Genomic DNA, 27,265 nt, shown 5'->3' with positions numbered 1-27,265 from the left:
TCATTGAGGGTCATGTCAGCCCCAGCCTTGAAGGTGAGGTTCAATGCTAATATTTCAGGAGATAACCTTGTCTTCATGCAACTCAGGACACCCTAGAGGGGACCCTAAGAAGCTTGTGTCCCAACCTTCTTTATGGAATCATACATAACATCTTTCTCCCATAGCAGGACAGATTCACCATGGCTGACAATTCAGGAGTGGGGTCAAAAGGCCATACTGGGCAGCTCCCTGCTCAGCTCTGAGATGACCTTGCCTGTACCCTGGGTGTTGCCAATGATAGTAGGGTTGTTATTCTGAAGCCATGGCTTCCCAGAAGAACTGTGTCTATCGTTTGGGTGGCAGTGATAGTGTGTACTATGGTCATGAAATCCACATAACCTTTTGCAGGTCCATCTCCCAAAGTGACAGGTGCTGGTTATGCTCTGAGTTACGTCTGAATGGGAGAACAGAGAGTTTGGGAGCTGGAGGCCTTATCCTCTGCCATCTCTGGGGTGAGATATCTGCCCACCCAATGATAGCAGTGATTCAACTCAGTCATCGTCTCCTTCACTCAGATGAAGATGAGTGAGGCTGTGACATAGAAGGGTTAAAGATGAGGAACTTATGTGATGGTCTAGGCAGGAACTTATAAGCAGACAGTCAGCTTTCCCCAGGACATTTGTTCTTTCCTCTGAGAAGCACTTTGAGTTGCTCTCCAAGTTGGAAACCTGGAAACCAGTTTCTACTTTATGTCTCTCACACTCAACCCTTCTTTAAAGCCATGGTATAATGCCCTGTATTCCATGGAAATAATAGCCCAGGTTCAACCTCACTTTCTCAGATAAAGGAGAGAGATCAAAAGTATACCAGATGTAGAACTACTGAGGAGGTTTTCCACCATTCTCCGCCTTCAAATATCACCCTCATTGGGGCTTCTGACCTCAGCATCTGGCCATTCCTTGCTGAAGCAACCTTCTCTCTAAGCTCTTGCAGAAGGCAATAATTTAGGGATCTGCTCCAGACCCAGGAATTGTTCCTGGAACTGTCTGAGGAGATAAATAGTAGGACTGTGGCAAGATTGTAAACTGTGTCATTGAAATGACCAGGTCAGGGTTTGCACATAAAAGGGAGTCAACTCTAAGATCTTTCCCCATTTTTCTCAGTGGGGAAGCTTTTTTCAATTTACCTTGCAATGTTGATGACCCTGGTTGATCAATGGCACCTCAGGTTGCCTAAACTCTGCCAGGAGTGATCCCTGAGACAGAAGTAAGCCCTGAGCACCATTGGTGTGCATCTCACTAAAATAAATAAATAAAAAGAGTTGATTGCCAATAACATGCCTTTCAGTCTTCTAGAAGATGAGTGTGTGGGTTCCTTGTCATCCTCCTTTCCTGAGATGCAAGGTCTATGCAGTTTATGCTCTATGAATTGCCTTTATGAATATGCTTTATGAATTGTGGTCCCAGAATCTGGTCACATCCATCTCACTCTGATGAGAAGTACCTGACACACTTCAACATTATAAAATAACATGGATTTTTTTGGGAGGCAGAAAATTTATTTATGGAGTCTTCAGGATCTTTCATCTGGGAGCCCCTATAAGAATTTCCTGTAAGTATAAAAGAGCAGAAGAGGTGACAAAGAGACAGTCCAACAGGGAAGAGGCTTGTCTTGCATGCAGTTGACCACTGGCACCCCATATATATACCTCTGAACTCCACTAGGACTGGGCCCAGATCCAGGAGTCAGCCTACCACCAAAATAACACAACAATGACAATGTATTGATTTTCTTTAAAATGTCAAATTCTGCAGTTGGATTATGAGAGCATTAACAATCTTCCTTTGGAAGACTGAGCAAATCCCCTGAAAGCATCAGAAATGTGTTTTCATATTCCAGTCGATGCCAATTTGTGTCCATGGTGGTGATACCTTCAGTCAAAGAAATAGGATACCAACTGCTCAGTGCCTGGCAGTGGGCTTCTCTAGGTCTCATTGTCTAATATAACACCCTCCCGTCACAAGCTCATGCTCTATTCTAGCCACTGAGCTGGTATTTTACACCTCTGGTCTCATCTACACATTAACCATGCAAAGGATTTAGGGTCTAGTACAGAAGTCCTGGTCTGGCAGAGTGTGGTATGCAATCCCAAGTTTGTCACCTTCTTAGAAACCATCTCTTAAAGGACTGGACTTCCTCCTTCACAGTTGACTGTGAAGCATTCAAGGGCACATTTTGGTGGATCCAAGAAAATTTGAAGTCTTTATCTATAGCACTGTTTACTCGTCAAATTGTGGGAAGATGAGTAGGGGTTACTGGAGTCCATCTCCCAGAGCCAAAGTTTCCATGAGTGGTTTGTGCCATTAACCTCACTAAGTTAGTAATGCACACTTATGTGGAAGTTTGTTCAATTCAATAGACATGTCCTATTGCATTCTAGGTAAGTATTGCAGTAAAATATCATTCTTTATTCTCTGAAAGGAGAGATAGTGTCAGGGACAGAGGGCATGCTTGTATGTGGAAACCCTGGGCTGGATCCCCAGCACGGAATGGGTCCTTAACTATGGCTGGGAGTGATTCCAAGCAGAGATCTGGGATTAGCCCTTAAGGACCACCAAGTGAAGTATCTGTTTTTATCTTTGTTTCACGTAGTGTTAGGGGCCTGGATATGGGGTTATCTTTATTTTATTTTTGAGAGGGGCAAGGGATTTGGCCAAACTGGCTGTATTCAGGGATTACTCCTTGCTCTGTGCTGAGGGGTCACTTGTGGCGATGCTCAGGGAATTATATGAGGTTCTAGGGAGTGAACTAGGCTCAGCAACATATGAGACAGCTGCTTTACCCCTGTGCTATCTCTGGGCCAGAGATGATTCTCTTTGAAACTGTGGCTGGACAATGTCAGTAGCTATTGGTGTCAATCATAGAAGGAGAGATGGCTCATCAGGTAGAAAGAGGAGACTTAGAGGATGGTATTATGGCAAGAAGTAGCAGCAATGTGACCATGCCCCCTGACACTTTCTGTATAGGTAAAGGAGGAACTCTTGCTCCTGGGGCCAGATGAAAGAACCTCTACACTAGGAAGGGGACTGAGTTTGTTAGAATTTTGTGTCTAGAGCCTTCTCTCTTGCTCTTAAACATACATAATAATACTTAGCGGTATTATTAATAAGATTTTTCTCTGCTCTAGGAAAGGAGTACTTTGTACTTTTTCCCCTGGTCTCCGAGAACCTAACAGAATGAGACTGGAACTACTAGGACGAGCCCTATGAGTAAACTGCTGATTGTGGCTTATATTAGTCACTGAGTTTATTTCTTCTCCTTAAATATCCCTGATAGTTTAGTCAAGTTTTACTGAACTGTATCTGGTTTCAGAGGTTCTGGGGAAATAAAGGCATCTATGCCAAATTACAAAAGGGACACTTAAAAATCACCATGAGATGCAGAGTTAAAATGTTGTTGGAAGTTGCAAGTGGAAGCAGAAATAAACAGATGGGACTATATTAAGCTGAGAAGCTTCTGCATCTCAAAGGAAATAGTGCCCAGAATACAAAGGCCACCCACTGAGTGGGAGAAATTATTCACCCAATACTCATCAGATAAAGGGCTAATATCCAAAATTTACAAGGTACTGACAGAACTATACAAGAAAAAAACAACTAACCCCATCAAAAAATGGGAAGAAGAAATGAACAGACACTTTGAAAAAGAAGAAAGGCAAATGGCCAAAAGGCACATGAAAAGATGTTCAACATCACTAATCGTCAGGGAGATGCAAATCAAAACTACTATGAGGTACCACCTCACGCCACTGAGATTGGCACACATCACAAAAAAGGAAAACAAGCAGTGCTGGCGGGGATGTGGAGAGAAAGGAACTCTTTTTTTTTTTTTTTTTTTTTTTGGGCCACACCCGGCGATGCTCAGGGGTTACTCCTGGCTGTCTGCTCAGAAATAGCTCCTGGCAGGCACGGGGGACCTTATGGGACACCGGGATTCGAACCAACCACCTTTGGTCCTGGATCGGCTGCTTGCAAGGCAAACGCCGCTGTGCTATCTCTCCGGGCCCAGGAACTCTTTTTCACTGCTGGTGGGAATGCCGTCTAGTACAACCTTTATGGATAGCGATATGGAGATTCCTTCACAAACTGGAAATTGAGCTTCCATACGATCCAGCTATACCACTCCTAGGAATATACCCAAGAAACACAAAAATACAATACAAAAATCCATTCCTTACTCCTATATTCATTGCAGCGCTATTTACAATAGCCAGACTCTGGAAACAACCAAGATGCCCTTCGACAGATGAGTGGCTGAAGAAACTGTGGTACATATACACAATGAAATACTATGCAGCCATCAGGAGAGATGAAGTCATGAAATTTTCCTATACATGGATGTACATGGAATCTATTATGCTGAGTGAAGTAAGTCAGAGGGAGAGAGAAAGACGCAGAATGGTTTCACTCATCTATGGGCTTTAAGAAAAATGAAGGACATTTTTAACAGTATCTCAGAGACAAGAGAGATGAGGGCTGGTAGGTGCAGCTCAGGACATGCAGCTCATCACATAGAGTGATGAGTGCAGTTGCAGAGATGACTACACTGAAAACTATCATAACAATGTGAATGAATGAGGGAAGTGGAAAGCCTGTCTCGAGTACAGGTGTAGGGGGGTGGGGAGGAGGGAGATCTGGGAAATTGGTGGTGGGAATGTTGCACCGGTGAAGGGGGATGCTCTTTACATGACTGTAATCATACAACTATAATCATGTTTGTAATCACGGTGTTAATGGAAAAAAAAAAAGAATAAAACCTTAAAAAAAAATGTTGTTGGAAGTTGAGTTTCAGACATAAAGTGTTTCCAAGACCCATTCCTTACCCTTACCCTTAACCCAGCTTCCCTTCTCCTAGTAAATTTAGCAATCTAGAATCCCACAGGAAAAGTTAGTCTCTGGAGGACCCTACAGGGAACTGAGGACCAACTCTTAGCTACTGTTCATCTCTCGATGTGGACTATCAATTTTTTATTGGGTTAAAGACAGCAAAATGTTTCTCACCAGCTCTGGCCTTAATTTGATATCAACTAGTGTGATGTGTGTCTGAACAGCGGGTAGCAGCTGTTCAATGATCTGATCTGAACTGGATTTGAACACTGCCTTTTTTTTTTTTTTTTTTTTTTTTGGGCCATACCTGGTGACATTCAGGGGTTACTTCTGGCTATGTGCTCAGAAATCACACCTGCCTTGGGGGACCATATGGGACACTGGGGATAGAACCGAAGTTTATCCTGGGTCAGCCCTGTGCAAGGCAAACACCCTACCACTGTGCTATTGTTCTGGCCCCTAAACACTGCTTTCTTAAGGTCCTTCTTCCTGACTGGTACAAGTGAAAACTACAAGTACTTAGAACTGAAAATGTTTGGTTCTTTGCTATGTGTACCTTCTTCATTTTGTATGCTTATATTAATAATTACTACTAACAATGTTCTATTTATTATTCTATCATAACCAGTTCTTACCATTTGGAAAATGAAATATTGTCAAGTCGACCTTTATAAGAAAGGCAATGCAGAAAGTTTATCATTTTCCCAGGCTGGTGCTACAAAAGATCACAGGCTTGTAAAAGCCTAAACTGGCTTTGGAAACCTGGATGTTTTCCATGAAATCAAATTGTTTCTCTTGTTGAGTAATGGCCATTGTCATGTCTAAGTGGGTTTTCAGACTACTGAGTCTGCAGAATGATTTTTTAAAAAAGGGGTCACTTGTAGGTTCTCTTTTTTACTTCCATTTTAAAAATTGGCCCCAGTATGTGTCACTACAAATAGAATATGCAAAAAATATTCAGAATGGGTGCTTGGAAGAGATAACAGGAAAATAAGTGGAGCTTTTGTATTTCTCTATTTTCCTTATAATATGCCCATAGGTCACTTTTTTTTGGGGGGGGGGAAACCACACCCGGTGCGCTCAGGGGTTACTTCTGGCTATGTGCTCAGAAATTGCTCCTGGCTTGGGAGACCATATGGGACCCGGGGGGATCGAATCGAGGTCCATCCTAGGCTACTGCTCCCGCCACTGCTCCAGCCCCTACAGGTCACTTTTTTTTTTTTTTTTTGGGCCACACCCGGAGGTGCTCAGGAGTTACTCCTGGCTGTCTGCTCAGAAATAGCTCCTGGCAGGCACGGGGACCATATGGGACACCGGGATTCGGACCAACCACCTTTGGTCCTGGATCGGCTGCTTGCAAGGCAAAAACCGCTGTGCTATCTCTCCGGGCCCACCAAAGGTCACTTTTTTAAGAAGAAAAAAATCTCTGTATCTAGATGATGCTGTGCATGTTCAGGTTGTTCAGGGTTATCTAATGAATAAATAGATAAATTGGGAAAAATTGAGGAAGTCAGAATAGGATGGTATAAATAGCAACTGACATTTTAAAATAAATTTATAAAAATTTATTAAACATTTATGAATTTATAAAATATTTATTAAGCTCCATTTGTACCTTGGAATTAGCTACAGGAAAACTGGCTTGGAGAACTAGTCTGGAAGCCCAGAGTCCCTTTCCTAAAGCTTGAATGGTTTCCTTCCTGTTAACTGACTCTTCAAGAATCAAAATAACATTAACTCCGGACTGTGTCCGCCCATAAGCATCCTTACCAGCAGAGGGCGCAACACAAGGAGAGTCTTGGAGTAGGGCGTGTTTGCCTATTAGCCCAGTCACTTTTAAAAGCAAGATAAACTTGGACAAATTATTTTTTCTGAGTTTTATCTGTTAAATATTGATATAACACATCTCTTCTCATTCCAGGGTTTGTTTATAAGGATTAGAAATATCTATGTGACTTGAACTGCAAACAAACAATAAATTCTCTCACAATCTCCAGGATTATAGGAAGTTTGGAGGTTAAATGGATAACTCTTGTTAGATGCTTTCACAAATATTGGAAATTAATTTGCATATATCACATCTAAGACAGTTATAAAAGTAAAGAAATGAATAGTGATGAACATAAGGTAATACCCAGTACTAGAAATATGGTAAGAAAGTTGAATAGAGGGGCCGGAGAGATAGCATGGAGGTAAGGCATTTGCCTTTCATGCAGGAGGTCATCGGTTCGAATCCCGGCGCCCCATATGGTCCCCCGTGCCTGCCAGGAGCAATTTCTGAGCCTGGAGCCAGGAATAACCCCTGAGCACTGCCGGGTGTGACCCAAAAACCACAAAAAAAAAAAAAAAAAAAGAAAGTTGAATAGAACAATTTTTCAGAAGAGAATTAAAACATTAATATGCCAGTTGCTGCATGTTTTTGACATGATAAAATAATATTGAATAGTAGAAAAATTGAGGAAAACAAATGATGCAATAAACATTTTTATAACAGCAAAGGCAGAAAATGGTAAAAAAAAATATTAAAATGTAGCTCCAAGTTTAAGCATTTTTGTCTCCATTAAAGTGAATACTATGCAGTCATTAAGGTGATGCTATAGAAGAGTGGAGATAATTGTAATAGAGCCAGTAAAAATTACAAGACACAAAGAGTTTGGAGTTACCTTAATTTAAAAATGCACACAAGGAAAGATATCTATAAAGGACAGAAATCAAAATTTTGAGTTGTTTCTTCTAACTTCTCTAAATGTCCAGTAGTTAACATTTTATAACTCACATTAAAAATAAATTTTCTTTATATATATAGTCTTTCTATTAAAAATATTTTTTCTATATATATCAGAGTTAGCCTTTCATTTAATTCTGCCCACAGCACAACCAGGCCAGTGGTCAGGTAAATGAATAAACTTGGAAGACTCACGGTAAAGCAATTAAACTCCTAATGAAATTTCAGAGCTGGTTACCCAGCATTGACTTAGCTTTGAAATAAACAGATATCCGGGCAACTGTTTCAAAAGGCCTAAAAACAGCCGGAAAAAAAACGAAATATGAACAACAATTGATCTCGTAAAGGGCCATGTGCCACGTTCATCCTGAGCAAAGGTAACCTGAAACGCACCCATATCTCGTCCTCCAAATTGGCAGCTCATCTCCGAACCGGTGTCAGGCCTCTCCAGTACTCAATTTACTTTCCTGAACTTGAAATGGAGTGGAATTTCAATGTAGATTACCCATTAGCTTCAGAGCTAAATTTAAACTTTTAATTAAATTAATCTGTTGATTTAAAACGCATTGCTTCTCCTTCTGAAAAGTGCACAGGGGTTTTTGTAGATGTTGCAGAGCATAATTCAGTGTGACTACTGTTCTTTATTGCATTTCTTAAGTCACCCAAAGAGCTTTGGGAAAGCCGCACAGCTCTCAGAGGAACTAACTGGCCCTCCGGGACTGGGACAGGCTCTCACAAGGGATTGGACTAGGGCGTCCCCCAACCCCCAACATTCTTGAATGCCAGATTCTTGAATGCCTCAGCTCTGGAAGGGTCCTAGGTCCTCTGCATGCACCAAGTTCCTGACCGTATTGGCTCCATTTTATATGGAGATAAAGAGACCACCATCCACAAAAATAAGCAAGGGGATCAAGAGATAAGGGCGTCAGGCCATCGTAGCCTGCTTCTACCTTCATGCACATTTCAGAGTCAAAGTGAACGTGTGTGTGTGTGTGTGTGTGTGTGTGTGTGTGTGTGTGTGTGTGTGTGTGTGTGTGTGTGTGTAAATTAGTCTTCGTCCTCCGGTTCCCAGCAAGCGAGCGTGCATTTGTCACGATCCTCCTTCGCCTGCGAATGAATGAGATTTAAATCACTTGTCTTAGCGATCACGACTTTATTATGATGGGGCAAGGACCTGGCCAGGTGGCTAACTCTCCAGAAGGGCTAGTTCTCTGGGGGAGAGGGGGAATTGCAACGGCAGCGAGGGGTGCATCTTACAAGCTAGGAGCCCCTACTTCTACGATCCGATCCATAACTCTTCTGGGTCCACCCCCTCACCCCCTCACCCCCTCACGTGGCGACTCGGGGCTCCCACAGCGAGTTCCCAGAGAGCGCGCGACTGGGTTAGCAACGTGCGCGCTTCTCGCTTGCATCTGGCTCCGCAACGGCGGGGTTCCGCCAACCCCGGGCAGGATAGCTCGGGGTCCGAGAGATCGCCGGGGCTGATCTCACCCGAGACCCAACCTCTCGGGTCTCCATGCATGCATGCATGCATCCTTCCCTTCCTCCTCTTCTTCCTCCTCCCGCGCCCAGCCTTCGCCCGCAGCAGCTTTGTTTTGCTCCGGGGTTCCGTGGCCCGCACGTGACAGCCGTGTTATTATTGCAAGGAGCGCGAGCGCGGGGCGCGCGCACCTAAGAAAGACGGACACGCAGGCGGGGAGCCGGGGGGTAGACAGGCAGGCAGGGAGGGAGGGAGGAAGAGAGGGAGAGTCCGGGTCCGAGGCGGCCACGCGGGGGGACCCCCCGGCCCGAGCACTCAGGGGCGAGCATGGCCCGCCTTCGGAGGGGCCGGGCCGTTGCGCACGCCAACCGCGTCCCGCGCCCTGCCCAGCCCGGGTCGCCAGCACTCGCGCGCGCCGAACGCTGAGCGCTGCACACTCGCGTGGGGCGCCGCTCGCGCTCGGCCGGCAGGGGCTCGCTTGGCCGGGGCCGGGGGCATCGCGAGCAGGAACTCGCGCCGCACACGGACACAATGGCGGCGGCCGCCACCGCGGGCACCGCCGCCCGCAGTAGCAGCAGCAGCGGCGGCGGCAGGAGCGACGCCGCGGGCACCGGCGGATCGCAGCCGCCGCCGCCGCCGCCGCAGTCGCAGCCCGCGGCCGCCCCGCCGGAGCCCCCCAGGAAGCCGCGCGTGGACCCGCGGCGCCGCCAGGCTGCCCTGTCCTTCCTCACCAACATCTCGCTGGACGGACGGCCGCCCCGGCCGCAGGGCGCCGAGTGGGGCGGCGGCGACGACAAGCCCGCGGCGGGCTGCGCCTGCGGCTCCAGGACTCGGCACAGCCTGCTGGCGGCGGCCGAGCGGGGCGGCGGCTGCAGCGCGCTCTCCGCGGTGGGCACGGCGGCGCTGGCAGCCTCGGCCCCCGGCTTCCCGCAGCCCTCGCCGCTGCCCGCGCTGCTCCCCGGCGGCGTCTCCGGCCCCCCGGGCGCGGGCCGGGCGCCGGGGGAGCCCTGGCAGCCCGCCCGGCTGTCCGACGGGCTCGGGGTCTTCGGGCCGGAGGAGTCGGAGGAGGACGACGCCTTCGCCAGCGTGCAGGTGCCCGCCGCCGCCTTCTCGGGCTCGGCGACCCCCGGGAGCGCCGGCGGCAGTCGGGGCCGCCTCAACTCGTTCACTCAGGGAATCCTGCCCATGGGCTTCTCCAGGCCCGGCTCGCAGAACTACTGCGCCCTGGAGCAGCCCGGCCCCGGGGGCAGCGCCGGCGCCTTCGAGCAGCTGCAGAGGTCGCGGTGAGTACGCGCGCTGAAGCCCTCGGCTCCTCGCTGCCCAGCACGCTGGCCGGCGGCCCCCTTCCCTTCCCTTCCCTTCCCTTCCCTTCCCTTCCCTTCCCTTCCCTTCCCTTCCCTTCCCTTCCCTACCCGCGCCCGGTGTGGTCCCCGAGCTTCTGGCTCTCCCCAAAGCAAGCGGTCAGGCTGCAGACGGAGAATCAGACAATGTGTGTGTGTGTGTGTGTGTGTGTGTGTGTGTGTGTCCACACGTGTGCGCATCGGAGAATCGGGGAGTGTACGTCTGTGTGTGTCCACACGGGTGTCCATCCATCGTGCGTCCGCACGAGCCCCGCATAGCAGAGCTGGAAGCACCGCGCTCCTGCGGTGGGGCCGCGCTTGGAAGTTTAGAGAACCTGAAAAAGAGACGCCAACCCTCTGGTCTCCACGAGGTGCCCAAGACCCCGGGGCGCGCTTAGACTTAGCTGGGTGCAGAGCCGAGCCCTGGGTCCAGGCGGCACGTGTGAGCCGTCACTCACCAGCGCGCCCCGAATCCCATCAGCAAAGTTTCTGCCAGCGCCTGAAGTATTCCTGAATTTCGGGGTTGGAGGGTGGGAGGCAACAACAACAACTTCAGTTTTCTAGAGTCAGCTCCAGGAGTGGGAGTTTATGGGATGAGGGTTCGGGGGCAGTGAGGAGGAACTAGGACTTTAGGATTTTAGTTTTCTATTCCAAGACGGGACAGTTGCTAGAATTAGTTCAAAGCTTGCGGCACTTGTTAGCTTATCTGCAGAAATTGCACATGGTAGCAGAAATAGGAGATGTTAGACATTTGCTGGTCGTGCAGGAGATAAACTGGAGCCTGCCATACGTTCAAGGGATCTTTCGGAATCAGCTCAAAGTCCCTTGGCAGACCCAGGCCGAGGCACTGGAGTGAGTGGGAACTGCCGCTCTTATCTGGGACCAGCCTCCCTCTAAAGTTAGGCTCCACCTGTACAGTCCTTTCACCTACCAGGCCTCAGTTTCGCCTTCTGGGATGGGCCTTGCCAACATTTTGCAGGCCTGGAGTTGAGCCTGGAAAAGTTATAACCTCTTCTGTGCTGCTCCTCTGGAAACACAGGTAGGTTCACTCTGACCAAAGAAAGAAAGAAAGTAGCTTATTGAAAAACATAACTTTCTTTCTCATGAGTAAATAGGGAAGAACTAGTTGGCTTCATGCAGGAGTTTGTTCTGAGACTCACCCCACCCCCACCCCCGTGGGGATATAACATTTGAGGGTGTGTTTGTGTCCTGAGGCTTCAGACACCCAGAACAGAGGAAGTAGCCTCCTCCCCCTGATGTGAAGGAGTTGCTATGGCTGAGCACAGGTGACAGATATAGCCAGGCACTGCCATATCTTGCTGGACCACTAACCTCTCCTTTGCAGGAAGTACATGGGAGGGGAACCCCTTCCTTTGGGGAGAGTGGTGCATACTCAGCAGATTCTGGACATCTCAGTGTTGCCACTTGATACATTAGGTCCTATGGTTTGAACAGAAGCCCAGTTAGAGCAAAGGATCACAGCGGAGATTATCATAAACATACACTAAGCCAGTATGCAGGATTGGACTAATGCCTGTGCTATGCGTTCACAGGAAATTGTGTTTCCCTACTAATTTCAGTAAGAGTTTCAATGGAATTTAGTATTAGGAATAAGTGACCTAAGTTTCATAGTCATAGGGGACAGAAGTGGTAAAGCCTCTCTCCAAGTACGGTTTAAGGAGCTGAATCTACAAGTAGTTTGGTTCAGCTTTTGATCACTTCTTTTCGAAGAAGGCTGTCTTCTTAGGAAAGTGTTTCCCACTTAGGTTCTCCCGCCTTCCTCTGAAAATCTATATTCAAGAAATAGGAAGGATCTGGCTCTGTGTGTTTCTACCCCCAGAGAAACTAGAATTCAACCTCTGATCAAACACCGTGAACCTCTTACGTGCTTTGTTGATCTGCCCCCAACACATATTAAAATGAATTGGACCATGTAAGAAGTTACCCAATCTGACAGTCATATTCATTCCACTCACTTGGGAATTGACTGTGTTTAGCAACTTGGTAGGAAAAAAACTTTTATTTTTGACTTTTCTTTTTTTCTTTACTTTTAATAATTTTAATAACAGAACACCCCCCCTTCACCAAAAACTTAGCTTAAGAGCAAACTCAGAGCTGGCTACAGAAACAAAATCAGATAAAAAGGCCAGAGAGCTAGTACAGTGATTAAGGTGCTTGCCTTGGACATAGCCCACCTGAGAGCTGGACACAGCCAGGAGAAAGCCCTAAGCAACCCTGGGCATGTCTGCCCATAAACAAAAGAAACGGCATCAAATGTTAAGTATAGAGAGGAGGTAAATGAATAAGATAATGATGTACATGAAATCTCCTGGGATGCTGTGTTTCCTACACGGTTACTTTCAAGAGTTTTATTAGGGGACCGAGAGGGGTAAAAGGACCAGAGTTCATGTTCTACATGCAGGCACTCCAGGTTTGCTCCTCAGCACTACATGGTCTCCAGAGCACTGCTAAGTGCCACTTTTAAAATTGCTAAAGAGAGGCTGGAGAGATAGTTCAGCAGGTAGGATACTTGCTTTGCACACCGTTTACTGGGGTTTCAATCCTCAGCATCCCTTATGGTTCCCAAGCATTACCAGGAGTGATTCCAGAGTGTTGAGCCAGGAGTAACCCCTGAGTAGTGCTAGATGTGGTCCCTCAAAACGAACAAAAAATAATAAGATTTCTCAATAGTTCAGCTTAAAGTGCATCCTGTCATGTGCTTACTCGAGGTTGATTTCTGAGCACCACTGCCTGAGGTAGCCCCCAGCTTGAGTTGTAGTAATTCTCATGTCCTTACATTGAGCCACCTGCCCACTTAGGGGAAGATGAGGAGTGAGCCCCTTACCTTCTCTCCTCTTGAGCATTTGGGAGTCCCCTCACCCCCAATAAAAATAATATCAACAGGTATTTTTGTTTGCCTAGTGTGATGCAAAATTGTGTTTTTCAATCTTTTTATACCAAGCAGCAAGCCAGTGGCTGATAATTATTGCAGTAGGCTACAGACTAATGTAAGGCCAGCTCTTCAGTGCCACTGTTTTGTTGCTGTGCCCTCCTGCAGAAAGCTTAACTTGCCAGGAATTGCATTCATTGTTGGTTTAAAATTGGTAATGTTTTCCTTGGCTTTGTTTCTAATGCAAGAAATTCTATAAGAAATTGTTGTTCAATGGCACAGCGGTAGGTAACATCTTGCACACGCTAGCCTAGGACTGATCTCGATTTGATCCCTGGAGTCCCGTATGGTCCCCCAAGCTAGGAGCAATTTCTGAGCGCGTAGCGAGGTGTAACCCCTGAGCGTCACCAGGTGTGGCCCAAAAACAAAAACAAAAACAAAAAAATAGGGCCTTCCAACATTCTAGTTTGCTTTAGATTTATGTGGCTATGTGACACCTCAATATCTTGCAGTATCACAGAAAATTTATGGAAAGTTGCATAGTAATATACCCACCTCAGTTAGCTGAATCAGTAACACAGAAGGCTCAACTAGCACCAAACCATAGCCCAATAAACCATTAGACAATGATTTCAGTACTACCATGTAGAGATAGAACAATGATTTCATATTGACCTATGCTGATCAAAGATCTGATCATTTCAGTAGCCTTTGTGTTGTAACAAGCACTGTGAAGTAAATTTGTTTGTTTTGGGGCCGGAGTGATAGCACAGTGGTAGGGCGTTTGCCTTGCATGTGGTCAACACAGGATGGACTCTGGTTCAAATCCTGGCATCCTATATGGTCCCCTGAGCCTGCCAGAGCGACTTCTGAGACTAGAGCCAGGAGTAACCCCTGAACACTGCTGGGCATGACCCCAAAACAACAACAACAACAACAACAACAAAATTAAAAATTTGTGTCTGCAAGGGGGCAAGCTATGGTAGTCGGCTGATAGACTGGGGGATATTATTGACGGGATTCTTGTACTGGTGTTGAACATTTAATACCTGAAAGTATTATGTGATTAGTGTTTGAAAATTTAATGCCTGAAAGTATTTTGAACAACTTGATAAATAAGGGTGTTATAATAAAAATTATAAAGAAGGGAAAGAAGAAAGGAAACGGCCTCTTCAGCTCCCCTGTGACTTTGAGAAAAGCAAATGCTCTTAGGAGCACTAACCTGTTGGCCCAGGGGACTGAGAGATATGAACTTTCTTCCTATTCTAGATGACACCATTCTAAACCTGGATTTGTAAGGGGTGTCATAGATGATTCATGTTTACAGGTGCAAATTCGGGAAGCACAGTTATAGTCAAATCTAAACATATGCCCTTTGACAATAAGATTTCAATTTCAGAGCTTCCTGAGGGAGATAAAACTCTGAATCTGTTGATGGAAAATTTTGTTTGTTATTTAGGCCATGTCCGGCAACACTCAGATAATACTCCTGGCTCTGCACTCAGAAATCACTCCTGGCAAGATCAGGGGACTATATGGGATGCTAGGAATCAAACTCGGTTCAACCCAATGCAAAGCAAATGCCATACTCACTGTGCTGTCTCAAGCCCCTGTTGATGGGAAAATTTTAAAACCTTTATTGTTACCTCTATCTGGACTCCTATAATGCAGTTACAAATGTTACTTGTACTTTCAAACTTTGAGATCTGGCAAGGAAGAGACTTCTTTTTCATTTTTTTGCTTTTTGTTTTTCGGGCCACACCCGATAATACTTAGAGGTTACTTCTGGCTTTGTGCTCAGAAATTGCTCCTGGCTCAGGGAACCATATGGGACGCCAGGGATTGAACCTAGGTTCATACTGGGCAGCCACTTGCAAGGCAAACGCCCTACCACTGTGTTATCAGTCCAGCCCTGGAAGAGAATTTCTTTGCCCAGGTACAGATCTGTTTTTATAAAGTTACCAGATGTGTTCACATTTAAGCTTTTATCCTTTCACTGTGTGGATGCTTTCACAAATCTATGCTGCTAGGACAGGAAAATGGAAAGTTGCCTGTGTCACTCTGTCTTACATATAGCAGTGGAACATACGATAGAGCTGTGGGCTGTAAATATTCTAGGTACCGAAGGCCCATCAAACTGGCATGGTTCCAGACACCCTTTCCCCTTATCACTCTTTATTTAGCCTCAATGAGGCGCCCATTTTTTTTCTGACTTTTTCCAGTTAGTTTCTTAGGGGCCAGAATGATAGTATAGTGGTTAGGGTGTTTCCCTTGCATATGGCAACCCAGGTCCTATTCCCTAGCATTTCCGAGAGCCCCCCAAATCCACCAGTAATGATTCCTGAAGGCAGAGCCATGAGTAATTCCTGAGCACCACAGGGTGTGGCCTGAAAAAAAACCAACCACACAAAATAAAGCCCAATTTCCATTAGTTTCTAGGGAAGCCAGATCCAGAGTTAGGACTGCTCACTAAAGAGAAAGCAGCTCCCTGAAATTTGCTCTCTGGTTGGGAGGCAGAGATGTCTCCTGCCTTGGCAAACCTGTTGTGTTTCTGTGCTAGTGCTGTGAGTGCTGCTGAAGCAAGGTGTTAATAGGTGAAAGGAAGTGTAAATTTATAAGGTGTGTTTTAAGGCTTCCTTAACATTTCGTCTCAGGCCTCAGCTGGCAGCAGTCCTAGCTTTCTACTTCCTAGAGCTTCTGAATGGCAGGCAGGCAGCCACCCCAGTGCACACAAGGAGCCTGGTAGGCCCTACATTCTAGAATGCTGTGGGTGAGAGCTTTGCTTCTTAGAGCACCTTTGTTAGCACAACTCTTGAAGAGAGAGGGTAAGTAGTGCCCAGGGTTGAATTCTGGGGTCTGTTTTCTCTTGAAAAACTTGCCAGGCTTTTTTTGCTTTCTTTTTTTTTCTTTAAACAAACAAACAAACAAACTTGTAAACACTGGTTTACAAAGTTGTTATAGTACAATTTCTTTTGACATTCCATGCTTCTACATCACTCCCACCAGCAGTGTAAATTCCCTCCACCCTCGTTTGACCCCAGTTTCCCACCCACACCCAAGCCTACCATCTTAGCAGGCATGAAATAATTTACTTTATAGGGGCCAGTGAGTTGGCGCTAGAGGTAAGGTGTCTGCCTTGCAAGTGCTAGTCAAGGAAGGACCGCGGTTCGATCCCCCGGCATCCCACATGGTCCCCCCAAGCCAGGGGCAATTTCTGAGTGCTTAGCCAGGAGTAACCCCTGAGCATCAAACGAGTGTGGTCCAAAAAAAACAAGAAAAAAATTTACTTTATATTGTATATTACAACTGAATGATAATGGAATTGTTGAAAAAAACTTCAGTAAAAGAAAATGTGTGCATGGGGCCAGAGAGGTAGCATGGAGGTAGGGCATTTGCATGCAGAAGGATGTTGGTTCAAATCCCGGCATCCCATATGGTCCCCTGAGCCTGCCAGGAGCGATTTTTGAGTGTAGAGCCAGGAGTAACCCCTGTGTACTGCTGGGTGTGACACAAAAACAACAACAACATAAAGAAAGAAAGAAAATGTGTTCAAATTGTTATATCTCACAACAGGGTCATTAAGTCATTGTCTGAGAGTTTACTAAAAGGTTGCTATTTAGCCTTCTGTTGTTGGTTTGCATTTGTAGAACTTAGGTGGTTTCTGTGATAATTTCACATTGAATTTTGTGCGTTCCTTCTGGGGTTTAAGTATTAAAAAATTTGGAAATTTCACGTGACTGAACTGCACTGTGTACTCCAGGAATTTTAGGTTCTGTGGAGCTGATGAGTTGGCAGGCAGTGTCTGTAGGACCTGTCTGGCAGCTGAGACTTCCAGAAGTACAGAGGGGTTGGGGAAGGATACTCACCCTCACTCTAAGAAGTCCTTGGCGTTCCCAGTTCCCATGCTGACATACCTGGAGTTTTTGTCTGTTAGGAGTCTGCAGTGGAAGAGCAGTGAAGCTGGTCCATTGGTATGGCAATGATTGTGGATTGTGGAAGTAGCTGCTGAGGCTTGGGCAAGGCAGGGACTTGTCTCGCTTCCCACCCCCACAGCACCCCAGAGTTTTCATATTTGAGACCTGTGTGCCCATGAATTTTCAGAGCTTGGCTTGTACATCTTTAAGAGAATAAAATGAGTCTATAAGCTGACTTGAATAGTCTAAGAACTGAATTTAAATGTGTGCAGAGTCTCCTGGGGACCTTGCTAAAGACCCTGCATTCTGCATTTTAACCAGCTTCCTGGAGCGAAGGACAGGAACATTTAGGAAGGAGGCTTTCCTGTCACCTGCCATTGTTTCTGGAGTGAGGAAGCCAGGCTCAGAGGCACTGTCACCTGGACCAGGACACACAGTCTCCCAGTCAAAGTGCAGGCTCCTTCCCCTTTAGGAACCTCCCATCCACTTTACTTCTTTGTCCTGCTTTGAAGCCTGGGCTAGTGCTGGATTTGGAAGCAGACAGTGTGGCTGACCTGGATCTATATCAGGAGTGAGGGGGAGAAATATGGAGTATTGTTTTTCCCCTGTGTTTGGGCCAGGCAAGTCCCCATGGTGTGTGCTCCAGCAGTCAGCTCTCAGCACAGGTCTTGGCTTCAGAAGTCCCACCAAGGCCTCGGATCTGCTGACCAGTGAATAAACTCATGTTCTTGCCATCCACAGAAAGTGTAGAGGACATGGCTGCAGGCATTTGCATGGCCAGGCCCTGCGCAGGGTAGTTCCCTAAAGCTTGGTGAAGCCAGCCCTTCAGGGATCAGAGAGAGTGTCCCTTGGTAGTTGCACCATGACCTCTCAACCTGTAATGTGGCCAATTTAGCAAGCGGAATCAGGGCCAGATTGATAGAACAGCAGGTAAGGTGTTTACCTTGCATGCATCTGACCTGGATTTGATCCTTGGCATCCCATATGGTCCTCCAAACTCTCCAGGAATAATTCCTTAATGCAGAGTCAGGAGTAACCCCTGAGCATCTTTATTTGGGTGTGGGACCAACACTAAAAGAAATTGGAGGGTAAGCCCAAAACACACTTAAGGCTGTCTAGCAGGAGTTTCTGGGAGGCAGGATTTCAAGAGTGACTTTCTGGGACAGGGGGGATGGGAGGGAGCAGCTGTCCCTAAGCCACTGTGCAAAGAGAGTTGTGGGGTGAGGGGAGAGCAAAGTCAGTGGCCTTTAGAGCACCATGAGAGGGACAGGTACATGAAGCTGGCGATGGGGATTGCTGTGGGCTGGGGAATGCCAACGTATAACTTATGAATCCTGAAATTGGGGCCTCCCCTGCAAAGATGGGTTACCTGGACAAGCCAACTCCCACTTCTGGCTTTTGTTTCCTTTAGAAGTTAAAGGGCTGGGCAGGTGAATTTAGCCACTCTTCCAGTCTCAGGGTACTGCTTCTTTCTCACTCCACTTTGCCCTGAGAATAGGGCAGCAGCGAGAGGAGAGTGCAGCTATCTGGGAGATGGCAGAGCATAAAAAATGGCTGCGGGGGCCTGAGAGACAGTATGACATTTGGGTACTTACTTGCATGTGGCTGACTGTGGTTCAATCCCTGGAGTCCTCTGTACCACTATAGTAGCCCAGAGAACTCCAGCACTGTATATCACCTCACAGCAGTTTCCTCATGTCTGACCTGCTTAGCCAAGAGTCTCCAGGAGGGGCCTCTGGCTCTTTGGGAAACCACTTACTAAAGAGTTGAGGGCTGGAGTCCATTAAATCCTCAGTTACCTGAGTGAGATATTCACAAGTGGGCAGTCCCCGCCCAGGTCCTCCAGGCACTTTTCACCCTGTCTGCCAGCTTTTATGAGTCCTACTTCTGGCCACAGCATGAGGTGGCAGGGCCAAAGATGGTTTGGGCTGGAAACCAACTCTCCACAGGTCTGTCTCATCCATGATGGAAGGAAGCTACAGATAGACTCTTGCTTTATTTAGAATCTCCCAAATTTTTGATCCCTTGCTCCCTTTTCAGGAAAAAAAAACTTAGAAAAACACAAATTTCCTCTCTGAAAAATCACAAAATCACCCTTCTTTAACACACTGATGATGTCATTGTGCTTTCTGTTAATTAAGTCATGTCCCAGTGTCAAGGTGTCCAACAGACAAAACTTTCCTCCATGCTGTATTGTTCCTGAGGTTGCTGAGAGCTACTGTGTGGATCAGATGGGTGCCCTGGGTGGGTTTATCACCCAAATTGGGAAAGACTGATCTAGGCTCCAAGCATCTCAGCATTCTCCTTTCCCCTGGCCCAGGGCTCTGCTGACTGTGCTCACTGCCTGTTTATCCAGAACATTTCTGAGAACCAGCCATGCCTGTTCATTTCTGAATTAGCTTCGCAACTTCCAACTGAAAAGATAGGAAGTGATTGCAAGAGAGAACAGATGACCACCAAGCTTGCTCTGCTTATTCCTCAGCTCCTGGGAGAAAAAAACATAGAACCCCTGTCTACCCTCTGCTCTTTGCTGTCCCCAACACCCTGATTTTCTGCCCCTCTGGGGGATTCTGTTGGACCTACTATCCCCTTCCCAGGAATTCTTTTGGTCAGATGGTTCAGTTCAACCCAGTCAAGTGCCATGGCTGGCTCCCAGGTCCTGGTAGAAATGATGGGGGAATCTTGCCGTCCCAGAGCGATAATACAGCATTTGCTGTGGTAGATAGGGTATTTGCCTTGCCTACAGCTGGCTCGGGACTGGGTTCCTTCCCAGCATCCCATATGGTCCCTGATCCTGCCAGGAGCGATTTCTGAGTGCAGAGCCAGGAGTAATCCTCTAGTGCTGCCTGGTATGGCCCCAAAACAAAAACAAAACAAAACAAAAAAGAAATGAGGGAGGTATCTGTGATCTGAATCCTATCTGGGTAGGAGTATGGAATACTTACACCATAAGCTCTGAAAATCAGGACTTTTTCTCTTTGCAAAATATGGATTTATCAGCAGTTTACAAATACTTCCATATCCCCACACTTTTCCTACTTTGAGGGACTGTGAAAGGTGTCACCTCCAGGGGAAGAGGGTCACAAACTGGAAAGTTTGTTTTGTTTCTGGGTCACACCCAGTGGTGTTCAGGGTCTACTCCTGACTCTATGCTCAGGGGTCATGTCCAGTCTCGCAGTGCTACAGGGAACTTATCCAAGGCTACAGATTGAACCAGGATTGGCCGCAACCCCCAACTAGAACTTTTATAAGAGTCAATTACATGTCATAGTTTTGTGAATTTACCAGTGGTCATCATTTTGAGAGAAATATCTGCCCCCAAGTTTGGGTCAACATGTGGTTGAAAATCCAGACATTGCAGACACCATGGGACACAAATATAAATGTAGTTTGGTGGTCAGGAACCATTAACTCATTATCTAGGGTTCTTTTATGGACTGTGGAACTTTGTTTTCTTTTTTTGTTTGGTTTTTAAAAGCCTCCAAGAACATATAATCAGTCAGTGTTTCCTTCTCCCCTCCCACACACCCCTTTTTTTTAATTTGTGTTAGCATTTTGAATAATTGCACACTAGTTATATTTAACAGGGTTATCATTAATGTGGTTTGAGGTTTATTGCTGCACATTTAGTTATAAAGACAAAAGCATGTGAAGCAGAACATGGAAATGCCAGCAGTTTCAGACTTGGAATATGATAATAGGAGTCCAGATTTGTTTCTCATTTCCAGGACAGGAGTATTTCAGTCTGAGTTAAACTCCATAATATATAATATTGCTTCAATTTTTAAAATTTCTGTAATAAATAGATGACAAGCCATTCTAGACATTAAAACAATTTTGAATGATAGAAATGTCTGTGTGCTGTGCATATCAGATTTTCTTTTAAAATATTTAACCAATTGATCTAGTGAATTGTAAGGCAAAATGTTTACTTTAGTTATGTAGAAAAAGAGGAAGAGGAGAAGATACCCAGGACAGGAACACAGTCAAGAAATCTCATTCTCTCTTATGTATTAAAATTGGATGGCCAAAGAGGTAGCACAGAAGTGGGATAATTACCCTAGTTCAATCCCCAACACCACACTGGGTCTTCAGGCATTGCCAACTGTGATCCCTAAACTCAGAGAGAGACAGGAGTAAGCCCTGAACTTCCCTCCCATCCCCCCAATTAGCTGTTAGGGACATGGTTGAAGTCTTGTAGAAAAGTAGCTTTTGAAGCAGTATTTCTATTGACTTGATGCAGATTTGCTTTTGGAGGGGCAAAAGTGAGAAGGAAGAAGAAAACACAAACATCTAAGGCAGAGGTGTATGCAGCTATGGGAATTCCGTTTCTCTATCAGGAAATGATCAAGCTTTAAAATCTCTTGGGCTGATTTGATTGGGCATCACAGTTCACAAAATGATCTCAGGAAAGTATATGATTTTATAAGGTCAGTTCCAAAAGGCAGTGTGGTCCCTACTCCTGGTGTCCTAGGGCCAGCAGAGCTACGCCTTTGAAATTTGTGTCCTCTAAGAATATAAACTTAAAAGGGGGCTAGAGGTGCAGCACAAATGGTAGAGCAAATTAAATCTACTGTATGTCTGAGGACTCAAGCTTGGTTTCCAACACCTCATAGGCTCCCAGCATCGTGAGGCGGGCTCCCTTATCAGATAAGTAAATTAAAAATAAGTTAATAGTGTAATAATCTTTGGATTTAAATGAACCATTTGAAGGTTCTATAAATTACATGATAACAAAAAGCTATTTTAAAAGGCAAGCAACCTTCAAAGGAAAGCTCTACCATAGCTTTATCAATTGAGACAAAGAACTCTTATTAAGTGCTCTAGGATTCTATTCTTCTTTGTGCCCCAGAGCTTCCGCTTCTGTATCAATTAACCTCAAAAGAGCACAAATGCTAGATTGGGTCTCATTTATTTCCAACCTATGAGTCGATCAAGGTCAGTGTGTTAAATCACAAAGAAGTACTGTGCTAGTGTGGTGGCTGGCCTGTGCTTCTCCCTGGGGATGCTGATAGTCATGTGCTCCCCTCAAAGTCCGACCAGTGGAGTTCTGGTTTGGGGCCTGTGTTATGGAAACTTTTCTAATAATCAAGTATGTTTCCAGATCATAGTTTCCTTCTCTTCCGCACACTTGCCACTCTCCTCCTTCTCAAAAAATGGGTGCACAGATTCAAGGGTTTTTGTTTTATATTTATTTGTTTCACGGTGTCAGGGATGGGCTCCAGGACCTCACACATGAAAGGTCAGTCTGTGTTTTGCTGAGCCTCCTTCCCAGCCATTGTGGGTACAGATTCATGAGCCAAAATACCAGCTATGGAGTTGGCAGGTCAGCCATTTAGGATTACCTTATCGGCACCTCATTTGACTCCACTGAGCCTTGTTTCTCATCTATCAACTAGGGATAAGAATTCTACCTTGGGGGCAGGCAGGCAAATAGCATGAAGGTAGGGCATTTGCCTTGCATGCAGAAGGATGGTGGTTTGAGTCCCAGCATCCCATATGGTCCCCCATGCCTGCCAGGAGGGATTTCTGAGTGTAGAGCCAGGAGTAACCCCTGAGCGCTGAGGGTGTGGCCCAAAGCAAAACAAAACAAAACAAAACAATAAAAAAAGAATTCTACCTTTGGGAGTTGCTCAGATTAAAATAATGCACCACATATGCGCATGTACACTCTACTGTTGAGAATGACCTGGTGGCACCTGATACTGCTAGACCTAAATAGGACACATTGCCGTAAAGAAGCACTGTCAGGTGCACACAGCCAGGCCAGGTATCACTAGAGTGACCCCTGGACTCTAAACACTACCTTCAAAGCCCCCTCAAAAATGATGAAATAGGAAGCCTCTAGCAAGGTGACTAGTAAAACTGTAGTGGTATAGACCAGAGAGATAGTATAGGGGAAGACACTTTCTTTGCATACGGCCTATCTCATTTTTCTCCCAGATACCACATATGGTCCCTGAGCACAGATCAGAAATAGCCCCTGAGCTTTACTGGGGGTGGCCCCCAAACTAGAAAAAATAAATGTAATTGCTGGGGCCAGGGATTTGGTTCAGGGTGCACCTCTTGTGAGCCCATGGGATTGATCCTGGCACTGCAAAAATGGGGAAAATCAGCTGTCAAGTTTGCTCTTAGTCACCCTGTGCCTTTCACCATCTGTTGAAAGTAGTTGAGACAGTTGACAGGCTATTGAGCTGGAGAGAGAACAGAGCTGCTTGCTTCAGGGGAACACACACCATGGAATATACAACAGATGAGGTGCTACTGTGTTCATTGTATAAACAGTAGAGTGTAAGGAAAACAGCAACCCCCCTATAGGGCCACATTTCACACCTACTTCTATGGAGCCTTCATTTGTTTTGCTTTGCTTTGTTTTGAGGCCACACCAGTGTTGTTCAGGCCTTTCTCCTGGCAGTGCTTGGGGGGTACTATTTGGGGTGTTGGGAACTGTAAAGGACAAACACCTCACCCTTTGATATCTCACTGGCTCCCTTAATGGCCAGATTTTAATCATGGAACAGAAACTTGCTTATACTCAAAACCAGAGAACTACGTGACAAGTTTCTTTACAAGAATGTCTTCTATTTAACACCAAGCCTCCTCAACCAGCTCACGCCACACCCCATTTGTACATACAGGCGCGAGAATGCCTGTCCACATGCAGAAATCCAGTAGCCTAGCTCTCACTTAAATTCAGTCCACATGTGGAAGAATGCCTGCCAGCATCTGGTTTTCCATGATGTTGACTTTTATAGATTGATTTTGAAGTTTGACTGAGAACATGTTGTTTTGATAAATTTTATATAGATCCTATAATTTGTTAGATTACTTACTGTACTAAATGTGCGAGGGAAGCACGAGTATTTTTTGCTCTCTACATTTCTCCATCATCATTGTCATCATGTCTTTGGCTTGGAAATGTATTTTCCTGATTTCTTGTCCACTCATTGAAGAGCAAGAGGAAGTCCTGCTCAGAAGACTTCATGGGCTTTTTTTTGTTTTGTTTTGTTTTGTTTTGTTTTGGAGCCACACCCTGTGACATTTAGGGGTTACCCCTGGCTATGCATTCAGAAATCGCTCCTGGCTTGGGAGACCATATGGGACACCGGAGATCAAACCGATGTCCATCCTGGATCAGCCACATACAAGGCAAACACTCTACCACTGTGCTATCGCTCCAGCCCCAAGGCTTCATAGGCCTTTGCTCATCATCCGTGCTTTAACAGCAGTAGTAGCTCCAAGTTTCTAGCTATAAGGTAAAAACTAACATTTTCCATTTTCTCCCAAGGGGGAGAATGATGAGGATGCTTAAAGAGAGATCTTTGCTCACTTCCAATTCTTGTGGACTAAAATATACTAATATTAGGGTTTTTTTTTGGGGGGGGTGCTGGGCACACCCAGTGGTACTGGGAACATTCTAGCAATGCCTAAGGGATATTCCCACCTCAGTATTCTTGGCTCACTCTTAGCAGTGCTGGCAGTGTTGGGAGTGAGGGGGAAACACATGGTGTTGGGGCTTGTGTCCATATACTTCATGCAAAGCCTGAGCTCTAGTCTTTGAGCTGTCTCCATCTCACCAACTGTGTAACACTTCTGGCTCTGTGCTTGGGCTACTCCGCTGGCAGTGCTCAGAGGATCAGTTGGTGCCAGGTAGTATTAGCTCTCCTGCGTCTCTTATATAAGTATTTAAAGCAAATGGGAGCATGTTGGGTTTTGGAGAGCACGCCAAAAACAGTTTTATTTCTTTAATTGCAGTCAAAGGCATTCGATTTTGTTACTTTTTTTGTAGGAGGATTTTTTTTGTTTTGTTTTGGTTAGGGGGGTGGTTAGGGGAGGAGTGTGCCACACTCACCAGGGCTCAGTTCTGGCTCTTGGTTCAGGAGTCGGTTCTGGCAAGGCTCAGGGGATCATATGAAGTGCCAGGGTCTGAATCCTGGTTGGCCATTCACAAGGCACCATACTATCTCTCCTGCCCTTGATTTCACTGTATTTAAGGAAAAGTATCCTTGCGTGCAGTCATGAATTTTTCAAACAGTTCCAAGTTCAGCCTGCGCTGATTTGCAGCTAATTACCAGGTGCTGCAGCCATGTGCTCTCCAGTGTGGAGAATAAAGATAGATTCTCCAAGAAAGGGAAAAATGCCTTTGCATGGCTTCATGTTGTACACAGAGTTCTGGAAGACTGCTGTTTCCTTGCTTTGTGATTCAAAAGAAGGCCAGGATGAGACCCCACTTGTTGTGCAATAACGATACTGTTTTATTCCCCCTTGGGTTTTTGCTTTGTTTTGTTTGGAGGGGAGGCATACCCAACTGCGCTTGATATTTATTCCTAACTCTCTGCTTAGGGATCATTCCTGGTAGTGCTCAGGGGATCGTGATGGGTGCTAGAGAATAAAATGTGTTTGAGGCAAATACTTCAACCCATATATACTCTCTCTACTCTTCCCCTTTTTTTGTAACAAAGATGTATTTCTTAAACACTTACTATGAGCTAAGTTATAGTACATTTTGAAAATCCCTTTGCGGGGCTGGAGAGATAGCATGGAAGTAAGGCATTTGCCTTTCATGCAAAAGGTCATGGGTTCAAATCCCAGCATCTCATAGGGTCCCCCGAGCCTGCCAGGAGCAATTTCTAAGACTGGAGCCAGGAGTAACCCCTGAGTGCTGCTGGGTTTGACCCAAAAACCAAAAAAAAAAAAAAAAAAAGGAAGGAAGGAAGGAAGGAAGGAAGGAAGGAAGGAAGGAAGGAAGGAAGGAAGGAAGGAAGGAAGGAAAGAAAATCCCTTTGCGTCCCACAACTGCCATTTCTTGAGTGTAACTTTGGGCAAATTCTATAATTTCTGTGCACTGGAATTCTCATCTACAAAGTGGGGAGGGGACAGTTCACAATCAGATACCTCCTACTAGTTCTGCTAGGATAAAATGTCTGCCAAACCTTTAGTACACTTCAGTACACTTATTATTATCAGTAAGTGTCTGACGTGATGGTATATCCAAGGTACTCTGTTGATGTTCTGCATATTTTTCAGAAGCTGACAGCCATGTAAATCAGGGACTTGAACTCTTAGGAGTTGACTTTCCTCGCCAAGTCACATAGAACTCACAGAGCTGGGTTCTTGTCAAACCCTGCAGTCTGTAATCCTGCTTCCTCTGCCCCTTTGCTTTTAATCAAGTATAATGTTTTATCCAAACAAGTTTTGTGACCTTCCTGAGCCAAGTAGGTTTTCTTGTAAGATCCAGGCATTATTTCTTGACCCATGGCATCTTCGGCGCCTTCACTGAGCATATCCTTAGGTGTGTTACTTACTTGTCTGCCCATGGTGAATAGTGCTCCAGTCAGTGGGGAAGGCTGTGTGTGTAACAAAACTTGACCATGTTTTGTTTTTTTGTTTTTTGTTTTTGTTTTTTTTGGGTCACACCCAGCAGACCTCAGGGGTCACTCCTGGCTCTATGCTCAGAAATCGCTCCTGGCAGACTCAGGGGACCATATGGGATCCCGGGATTTGAACCACCGTCCTTCTGCATGCAAGGCAAATGCTCCACCTCCGTGCCATCTCTCTGGACCCCTGACCATGTTTTGACCCTATTTGTTCTCAGGGCTAGTGAATAATTGAGGCCAAGCCGACTGAAAGATATGGGAATATATTTCAGTCTCTTCATCCTATCTAAATACCTGCTCCCTATACAGTGTGTATGCAGGAAAGAGCTGGAGAGGAATTAAGCTACAGAGCTTAAGAGGTGCAACATTTATTCAGAACTTTAGTTTTTCAGAAGCCAAGAAAATTAAAATCGAAGCTAATATGGAAGGAAATGGATAAGATATGTGTGTTGATTGGCAAAATTTAAAATATAAAATATATATATATTTACATGGGATTTGACCTTTGATTTTTTTTACAGTACAAATTGATACTAGATACCTGCCTTTCAGATAGAGTGAGGTTTCTCACCTTTTAAAGCGAGGGACCCCTTCTGACTTTGAGAACTTCCTGTGGTCCTGTCCTACTCATTGGACCCCTATTCTCATTCTGTGGCCCTGCTCTTCCCCCATCA

General features: G+C 45.7%; 1 protein-coding gene across 1 annotated transcript in view; it reads left to right on the top strand.

Annotated features, from left to right (window-relative positions):
- Window positions 1-9,601: 9,601 nt before the first annotated feature.
- CABLES1 (Cdk5 and Abl enzyme substrate 1) overlaps window positions 9,602-27,265 on the top strand; it is a 121,622-nt gene continuing 103,958 nt past the window's right edge. Inside the window, exon 1 of the mRNA XM_049770054.1 lies at window positions 9,602-10,353. Coding sequence (XP_049626011.1) covers window positions 9,602-10,353 — 752 coding nt within the window. The remainder of the gene's footprint in view (window positions 10,354-27,265) is intronic.

The sequence above is a fragment of the Suncus etruscus genome, chromosome 3, assembly GCF_024139225.1.
Source record: "Suncus etruscus isolate mSunEtr1 chromosome 3, mSunEtr1.pri.cur, whole genome shotgun sequence".
NCBI lineage: Eukaryota > Metazoa > Chordata > Mammalia > Eulipotyphla > Soricidae > Suncus > Suncus etruscus.
This window is presented reverse-complemented; position numbering and strand designations above follow the sequence as displayed.